General features: G+C 32.4%; 1 protein-coding gene across 1 annotated transcript; it reads left to right on the top strand.

The window, feature by feature from the left end:
- The first annotated feature begins 1,194 nt into the window (after window positions 1-1,194).
- LOC123205647 (linoleate 13S-lipoxygenase 2-1, chloroplastic-like) lies at window positions 1,195-7,248 on the top strand. Its single transcript, XM_044622663.1, has 9 exons — window positions 1,195-1,604; window positions 1,792-2,063; window positions 2,536-2,773; window positions 4,772-5,095; window positions 5,187-5,272; window positions 5,346-5,456; window positions 5,540-5,841; window positions 6,028-6,294; window positions 6,404-7,248. The coding sequence occupies exons 1-9, from the start codon at window positions 1,250-1,252 to the stop codon at window positions 7,161-7,163; spliced, it is 2,715 nt and encodes a 904-aa protein (XP_044478598.1). The 5' UTR covers window positions 1,195-1,249; the 3' UTR covers window positions 7,164-7,248.
- The last annotated feature ends 2,588 nt before the right edge of the window (window positions 7,249-9,836 follow it).

Genomic DNA, 9,836 nt, shown 5'->3' with positions numbered 1-9,836 from the left:
TCATATATTGATCAAGATGTCATATAATAGAGATAAAAAAACAATTTATCACACCATTATCACTCAAATTTAAGTTTTCTTTATGATCAAAATAATGAATGTCAAAATATGTAATTTCAAGACTATTATTAATAAAGTAATAAGTTTCTTTCTCTGGTCAGGTTACTGAAAATTAAAAGATAAAATGATGAGTTGATGTAAGAAATAAAAATAAAAATAATTAAATAGGATTATAAGGGATTTTCTCAATTTTGAAAGAGAAGAAACACAACTTATCATAGGTAAAATTGAATTTTATATACTATATATAAAATGATATTATTTAATGTCTTATGAAATGTCATCGCCTTATCTTTTATCAAAAGAAAAAAATTAAAGGATACAATAATATATAATACAAACTTTTTAATACAAGTTTATTATGACAATCATATATAATATGTGTTTTATAATTTTTAGGTTAAAAAATATGGTGGAACGTGTTTAAAATAATAAAATACAGTAAACACATTTAATACTCTCATAATATATGAATTCACTAACTAGTTGTACTTGGGTAGTCTATGAATACTTGCAATTAAACAATCCCTTACTAATTACAAATACTTTAACAAAATCACAATTTTCTTAATTTAATATTACTCAATAACATATTATTAACTCAATTTATATAGATAAATTTATATATTTTATTTATACGTATAGTATTATCTCATGAATAGGATTGTGCAAGGATGATTGTTGTTAATATACAAGTCAAGAGTATAAGTAATATGTACAAACAAATTGTATAAATTTGTCGGTACAAATTACTATAATAACATTTAATTGGTTAATTGTAAGTTATTACATCAATTTATATATAAAAATTTGTATAATTTATATGCTTAGTTTTATTAACCCAGTAAATTTTCATAAGATAAAGCTACTTTCTTAACCATAGCTATTTTTTAATACCCACCAAACACTCCACTAAATTTGCTCACCAAAGCAGATGAGTACAGCACGTTCTTTTCAATCTCATCAAGCTACTTCTGCCCCTCCATTTTCCATTTTCCATTTTCCATATGCCCCAATTCACCAAATCCATCCAATAAAATAAAAGAAATTAAAATCAAAACTCTTTGTATTGCCATATGAAACTCATGCTCTGTCTCCCATCCTCAGTCCAATCTCTATATAAACCCTGCATGTCTTAACAAATATATCACACAAATCAAATCATCAAATTGTGGTTTCTTAAGTAAACATGTTGAAGCCTCAACTTGATCAATCTCCTATTGCCAAACCCCTCTTCCCATTGGCCAACAAGCCATTTCTCCATGGAAATGGTGCCTCAGCCAATGCTTTTCTTCCTCTTCACTCAAGATCCTCACTCGAAAAAACTCCCAAAATTCGAGTTGGGTTCGTCCCCTCCAACATCAAAGCCTCAAAGGTCGATTTAGTCGAACGAAAAATCACCACTGTTACGGCTGTTGTCACTGTCATTCCAACCGTCAGTAGTTTGCTTTCTAGCATTTCTATTGATAGCGGTTTGGATGCTTTACAAGATGCCCTCGGAAAATCTCTCCAGTTGGAGCTCGTTAGCTCAGAGCTTGACCGCAGTAAGTTTTCAACACCGTCGTCAAAATACTGTGATTTAAATGTTGGATAGTTTCTTAATCGTTCATGCTTTTTTAAACTGTTAATCTTCTTTAACGATTTATTGATGTTGAGAGTCGATCAACCTTTGATGAGCTTCAAACTGTAGCTCTTCGAGCACACGTTAAGACGTTTAACTGGTGGTTTCAGAGACGGGATTGGAGAAGCCAACCATCAAGGCGTTTGCACACAAAGCGAAGGAGGTGAAAGGACAGGCAACATACGAGGCTGAGTTCGAAATTCCGAAGGATTTCGGAGAAGTTGGAGCCATGTTTGTGGAGAATGAACACCACAAGGAGATGTTTTTAAAGGATATTGTCCTTGATGGGTTTGACACCGGTAAGGTGAAGATAATATGTGGCTCATGGGTTCAGCCTAAGAGCGATAAGACGCAGAAGAAGAGAGTCTTCTTTGCAGCAAAGGTCTGTGTTGGTGTATTTCTGATTCTTGTTATTAATTTTCTTTTTTATTAATTTTAACTTTACGAAAGAAAATATATTCCCAACAGTGGTCCCAGGTAAATCAAACCATTCATGAATAAATCATAGAACAGCAGTGGTCCCGATTCCCATTGATTCCTCAGCTTCTTTTATTAATGAACAAAATATAAGTGGTCTTCAGGAAGCTATTAGCCAACACTTGAAGCTCCTACGTTAATTTTCCGACTAGTATGATATGCATAAATGGTGGATATAAATTTATATATAAAATATAATCTATTATTATATAATTATTTGTTATTTTATTTTTAATTTAAAATTATCCAATCATATCGTGATATATCATCATTTGTATATAAATTTGTATTTATTATCTGTGTATATAGTTTTATTGTTAATTTGTATCCCATGAATTTAATTTGACTTGTTGAGCTCCATGGTGTTGTGAGATCAGTCATACTTGCCATCAAACACGCCGAATGGATTGAGGAGATTGAGAGAAGAAGAGCTTGAGAAACTACGAGGCAACGGACAAGGAGAGCGCAAGAACAGTGAGAGAATTTACGACTATGATGTGTACAATGATCTTGGAAACCCTGATAAGAGCGGAGATTTGGCTCGACCGGTGCTTGGCGGGAAGCAACACCCTTACCCTAGACGCTGCCGAACGGGGCGGCCTCGGTGTAAAAAAGGTAAGGAGCTATATAGCCTTGGCATCATAAACTACTTGCTATCTTTAAGGTAAAATTAGGGGTTTAATGGTAGATAATTTTGACTTTGATTTATAAAAAAGGAAAAGCTACAAATTATTGCATCCGTTAATTATACAGTCGGTAGGTAGTAAACAAATGAACAGTATAATTCCACAGTGGAAGCAAACATAGAGAGATTGAACATGTGAAGAGTCATAAATCATTGTCGAGCAAAGGTCTTTTCATGGTACAATGGTGGTGGCCATGGAGTCTATCAAGAAGGCCTTTTGTGGACCTTTAAACTGTACGAGATAGGGAAAGAGGAAACACAAACGGAGAGTGGGGGAAAGGAACAAGGAAACAAACAGAGACCTTATACAAAAGCCAAGAAAAGAAAGGAGACTAATAAGTTTGTAAGTTTTTTATTATACATGTGATATTGTTTTTATATAACCAAAAAAAAAAAAACACTTTTACAACCCAATGTTTAAAATGATACAATTAAATAGTATTTTTTGTAAAAAATAAAAATATTATAAAATTAATATCCTTATACTTTTAAAATATAGATAAATTATTTTTTAATAATTTAAATAAAAAAAATTACAATCTTGAACAATAATTTTAAAAATTAAAACATTTATTGACGAAAGTTAGTATTGCATTGAAATTGTGGGATTTTAATTAAGTCACACAATCTTAGTGTGAATCCCTCTTAATTGGATCATTCTAATATGATTTTAAGCGTTATCTACAATATTCATTATTTGGGACTGTTTAAATTTTTTAAATTATATTTTATTTATCTTAAAATTAATATAAACTAAAAGCAAAAATATATTTAATAGAGTTTTGAAGAAAAGGTTTATTTAAATTTAATAAATATTTTAAGTAATAAAAAATATTTTGTCTTTTTAATGTTTCCACACTAAAAAAAATTAATAAATTTCACTAATAGAATTTGAAGGAAGTTAAAAAAAAAAAATCTTGTTTTTAAAATTCTAAAATGGAAAAGTGTGGTGAGACAAAAAACACATGGAAAATAGTGGCTGTCCCTGTGGGCGAATACAAATCGGTTCGAGTTTGAATACCCTTTATCTCGAGTTTGGTTCGAATAAAAATTAATCCAGTTCAATTTTGGTTTGAATGAGAAAAATTTGGTTTGATTTAGTTTGACTTTAGTTTGATTTTGTAACTCGAATAAATGGTTCAAAATTGTAGCTCGATTTAACTTGAATTCATAGTTCTAATTGATGACTCATATTCGTGGCTCGAGTTTATAATTCATTGACAAAACAACGTTGTTTTACCCAAATAATATTCAAAATTACTTATTCAAACCATAAATTCAAACAAACTGAGTCACGAATTAGAATCACCAATTCGAGTTGATTTAAGCTAAATCAAGCCATGAATTTGAAGTTGTGATTCAAGTTATGAATTTGATCTGACTTAAGTCAAACACCTCTTAACTCGATTTTAAAAAGAACCAAATCTTCTAATTTGAATTTAAATTGAATTCAAATTAAATTGAATAAAGCCATACTAACTTTTAAGGCCAAGTCAGCTTGGATCATATTTAGCCTAGGCTGTCCCATACGGAACATTGGAAGCTTAATATCAAATAATTTATTAGAAATGCATGCATTTTTAGATTAAACATTTCTAGAGATAAATACAATGAAATTTATTTGCTAAAAAATAGATTTAACTATATTGTTATCAGACATTGATTTTAGAGCAGAGATGGACCTGGTGAGGGGCGAGTTGGGGTTAAGGATTCGACTCGCTTAATTAATTTTCTTATAATTACATAATAAAATACATATAGCTAATATTTGTTTTATTCTTCAGTTATGGTATGAAGACTGATATTTTACGTCTTATAACGCCCGTTTAGACTGTTGTTTAATTATCTCATAATCCCAATAATAAAGGTCTTATTATTATTAATTAAGAAATTAATGAATACTTACAATTATTGGCATGAGTGCGCAGATCCACGTTCAGAGAAATTAGCAACCGGCACGATCTACGTACCCAGGGATGAAGCCTTCTCAGACATAAAAGAGCTCACATTTTCAGCAAAAACACTCTACTCAGCCTTGCATGCCTTAATTCCAGCCATCCAAACTGCCATCGTTGACACCAATTTAGGCTTTCCATACTTCACCGCCATAGATAACCTCTTCAACGAAGGCATTCAGTTGCCCCCACTCACTAAACAAGGCTTCTGGAAAACACTCATTCCCAGATTAGTCAAAGCCATTGAGGATACCAGTGAAGATGTGTTGCGCTTTGAGACCCCTGACACCATGGCCAGTGAGAGACAATAAGCCTCTATTCTTTTCGTTGATTAAAAAATATCTCATATTCTCAGCATCGTTTCTGGGTTTTTTGTTTTGATTTGCAGGAGACAGATTTTTTTGGTTCAGCGATGAAGAATTTGCTCGCCAAACCCTAGCTGGTCTCAACCCCTTATGCATAAAATTGATTACGGTATGTCATATATGTGTATATATACATATGGACCCAGAATTAAGCTTAAAATTTTGCTTTAATATTTCTACAGGAATGGCCATTGAAAAGCACACTGGACCCTCAAGTGTATGGCCCCCCTGAATCAAAAATCACCACAGAAATCATTGAGCGAGCAATCAAAGGCTTCATGACTATTGACGAGGTACTAAAAACAAACAAACAAAACTCCATAAATTCCCATTTCTTCTCAATGAACTTGCACAAGATTGATTAATTATTCTACAGGCCATAAAACAAAAGAAGCTCTTCATTCTAGATTACCATGACTTGATGCTACCATACGTTAAGAAAGTGAGAACCCAAGAGAACACAACGCTTTATGGATCTCGCACGGTGTTTTTCCTAACCCCTGGTGGCACGTTGAGGCCTCTGGCCATCGAGCTCGTTCGGCCACCGATGGACGGCAAACCCCAGTGGAAAGAAGTGTACACTCCCTGTTGGTACTCCACAGGTTGCTGGCTATGGAGGTTGGCTAAAGCTCAAGTCGTCGCCATTGACTCTGGTTATCACCAACTTGTTAGCCACTGGTAAGTGCCATATCTCTTGATTTTCGTATCCAACTAAAAGATAAAATTTCACCGAAATCTAGGAACTAAATTCCAATGATTACATATTTTTTTTATGAATTTCAACAAAATAAATTGTCCTTTGGTTCGTTCGATCATTTGATAACCGGATTCATTATGTTATGGTGTTAATTTTTCATTCTGCAGGCTAAGAACTCATTGCTGCACAGAGCCTTACATAATTGCCACGAACCGGCATCTCAGTGTGATGCACCCAATCTATAGATTATTGCACCCCCATTTCCGGTACACAATGGAGATCAATGCCCTAGCTCGAGAAAAGCTAATCAATGCCGATGGTATCATTGAAACTAGTTTCTCACCAGGCAAGTACTCCATGGAGCTCAGCTCTGCTGTATACGATGCCGTCTGGCGTTTCGATCACGAGGCCTTGCCCCAAGATCTAATTAGCAGGTAAGCTTTTTCATATTGAAAACTATAATATTTTGTCATTTAGTATTCATAAGTCGTAAAATTGATTCGTCTTCCTGGTTTGTTTTCTCCTCCTTTTGCGGTTAACCAGAGGGATGGCTGTGGAAGATCCAAATTCTCCTTATGGCCTAAAGCTAACAATTGAAGACTACCCTTACGCCAACGATGGACTTGTTCTCTGGGACGCATTGAAACAGTGGATGACAGATTATGTGAACCACTATTATCCCGATCCAAAACTTGTAGCCTCCGATCAAGAGCTCCAGGCATGGTGGAAAGAGATCAAGAACGTTGGACATGGAGATAAGAAGGACGCGACATGGTGGCCTGAGCTCAAAACCCCGAAAGATTTAGTCCATATCGTCACAACCATTGCCTGGGTGGCCTCCGGTCACCACGCCGCCGTGAACTTCGGTCAGTATTCATATGCAGGATATTTTCCCAACCGGCCAACAATTGCAAGAATCAATATGCCTACAGAGGATCGCTCGGAAGAGGGATGGAAATTCTTAATGGAGAAGCCGGAAGTTGTGCTTTTGAGATGCTTTCCTTCGCAGGTTCAGGCGTCGGTGGTGATGACGGTGCTGGATGTGCTGTCCAATCACTCTCCCGATGAGGAGTATTTGGGGCAGCTGGCGGAGCCGGCCTGGGAAGAGGATCCGATAGTGAAAAGTGCTTTCGAGAAATTTAATGGGAAGTTGATGGAGTTTGAGGGAATTGTGGATGCGAGGAATGGGAATACGAAGTTGAAGAACAGAAATGGAGCTGGGGTTTTGCCGTATGAGTTGTTGAAGCCATTTTCGGAATCCGGAGTCACAGGGAAAGGAGTTCCTTACAGCATTTCCATCTAGGCTTGTAATTTTCAGAGAGAAATAATAGACGAGGTGTTTAAATTCTCAAATAATGCATGAAAATGCTATATTTAAAGTTATTTTATATTTACTTTAAATTATATATATATTTTATTATATAATCATAATTGTATACCTATAATTCTATTATATGTGTGCATAGATTTATTTTAATTAAATCACCCCCTTTTTCAGGTGAATACATTTTTATATAGTTTTGCTTCGAAATGTAAAAGTTAAATTTTTTTTTTTAACAAAACAATTAAATTTATAAAATCATATTTGCATAAAGTTATGTCTCTTCTCTTGTACGGTTAGAGTTATGTTTATGGTAAATAATGGTAATCATGCTATAATTATACATAAATATAAATATAAGATTAATTAATTTGAAATTTAAAAATAAAAAATTAATTTCTCTCTACATTTGATGGGTGTTACTATACTAGTATTGTCTGTAGACTAGACATGGATGGAGGTTGGGATAGCCCGCAGTTATGTTTGAGCCCTCCATTTTTAGTCTAGCCCACGAGAGCACGATTTGTTACTGTAGGACGCAATGCCAAGCACTTGGACTGTCCGGATCATATTGCAGGCTCAAACTTCAGACCCGCGGGCAGCCGATTACAATCTGCTATTGTAGCGGAACATTTCAAAAATAAAAAATAAAATATTCTTTAAAAATTTTCATAACGTTGCGTGGGGTGCGGTAGCCGTTTTGCACCAGCATAATGTCTCCTCGATTTTGCCAGGCTAGTACCCATTAGCCTGATATATATATATATTTTTTATTTTCTATATAAACTCCTCTAATCCACATATAAAACATAATTGAATAGATTATTATTATAGAATAATTTATCATTACATTACTATGTTTTTTTAAAATAGTGACAACTTTAAAGTTAAACTATTGATTTTTGAGAGTTAAAATTTTTTTTTTCCTTAAAAATAAATAAAATAAAAATAATGGATATTGTCTAAATGAGAGAATATTAGAAAATTTATTAATGTGGGCTAACATTAATTATGAATTTGTTTTAACAAAATAGATAATTAAATAATCTAATAACAGTTTATGGATAAGTTTAAGTAATCAATAAATATAAGTTAAATACACTTAAAAATTATGATTTGAATAGATAATAGTAGTGTAAACCTTAAAGTTTATTATACTTTTGATAGAGAAATTCAATAACTTATTATATATTGATTAGGTCATTTTTTGAAACCTATATAATATAGTTTTACTTATTGAAAGTTATCATTTAAAGAAATTTCAAGAACAAAAGATAATTACTTCAATGCAACTAATCTGAGTAGTTTTATGATGAATTTTAGATGCATAACGTGTCATATATTTTTATTATTTTATAATATATGCATAAGTTTTATAGACTTAGGATAATATAATTTTATGTTTGCTCATGTATATGAAATTTTACATATAGGTGTACCGCAACATGTTTTTTTGTGTATCTTATAGAGCAAAAATAATAACCCTAATAGTTCGTGTCATCTAATCATGTTTGTATCTGTTAGTTTAAATTTTGAATTAGAACTCTAACTCTAATTAAAATCATATCAAAATTTTTCAACTCTAACCCAATCTAAATTATTGTTTCTACTCTTTTAAGTGTTTTTAATATTTTAATTACTTTACAAATTACCTCAATCTACTATTAATAAAATACATAGTATAATATTTTGACTTATTTATAAATGGTCTATAAATTACATATCAAGACCTTTAAGACATGTTAATAATTTAAGTAACTAAATCTCATTCTCATTATCGAATAATAAAATAAAATTTTAAATAAAAAAAATAATACGACTAATTACAACTGTATAGAAATATAATTATATACAATATATAAGAATTTCAAATAGGGATGACAATGAGGCAGAGAGGAATTGAATACCCTAATTTTCATTCTCATCTCTACAGGAGAAATCTTTTCTCATCAACTCCCCATCTCTAATATGAGAATGACAAGGTATCCTTGTCCCTTCCTAGTGGGGAAAAAGTTCTTTCCCTTCCCTTCCCCATCCTAATGGGGAAAAATCTCTCCTCATCCAAACAAGATTAATAATAGAATATTTATTATATGTTAGAACATATTTGAAATAATTCATGATTTATAACAGTCAATATTTAAGAATTTAAAATATATGTAGAGGACAAAACAAATTGAGTAAAAGTTAGGTTAGAGATATATCTATTTCATTCTCCAATTGTAGAGATCATAGTCGTCTTTATCCCTGTCCCCATTCCTATTGTGAAATCCCCTCCCTAGTTAAGGAGAGGTGCGCTGAGAATCTGATTTGGTGGACTAAATTGTCATTTCTAACTTTAACTACTATTGATACTTGTTATTCAACATTTTTTTAATATGTCCCTAACAAATTCCGCTAAAGTACAATTTTTCAAAACATTTGAGTTAATTCAACCTATTTGGATTACTTTCGTATTAATCTTAACACTAGCTAAACTAGTTTCGAGTCATAACGGATTGGCCGAATTAAATTTCATGTAAAAAAAAACCTAAACCCTAATCGAATATTTTTCATGTTATATCATATTGAATTAATAACTCATGTTGAAAAATGTCAAACTCTAAAAAACACACTATAAACAAGTTAAAACTCATTAGGCTTTGGCTATTATAA

Source organism: Mangifera indica, unplaced genomic scaffold (genome assembly GCF_011075055.1).
Source record: "Mangifera indica cultivar Alphonso unplaced genomic scaffold, CATAS_Mindica_2.1 Un_0010, whole genome shotgun sequence".
Classification (NCBI taxonomy): Eukaryota; Viridiplantae; Streptophyta; class Magnoliopsida; order Sapindales; family Anacardiaceae; genus Mangifera; species Mangifera indica.
This window is presented reverse-complemented; position numbering and strand designations above follow the sequence as displayed.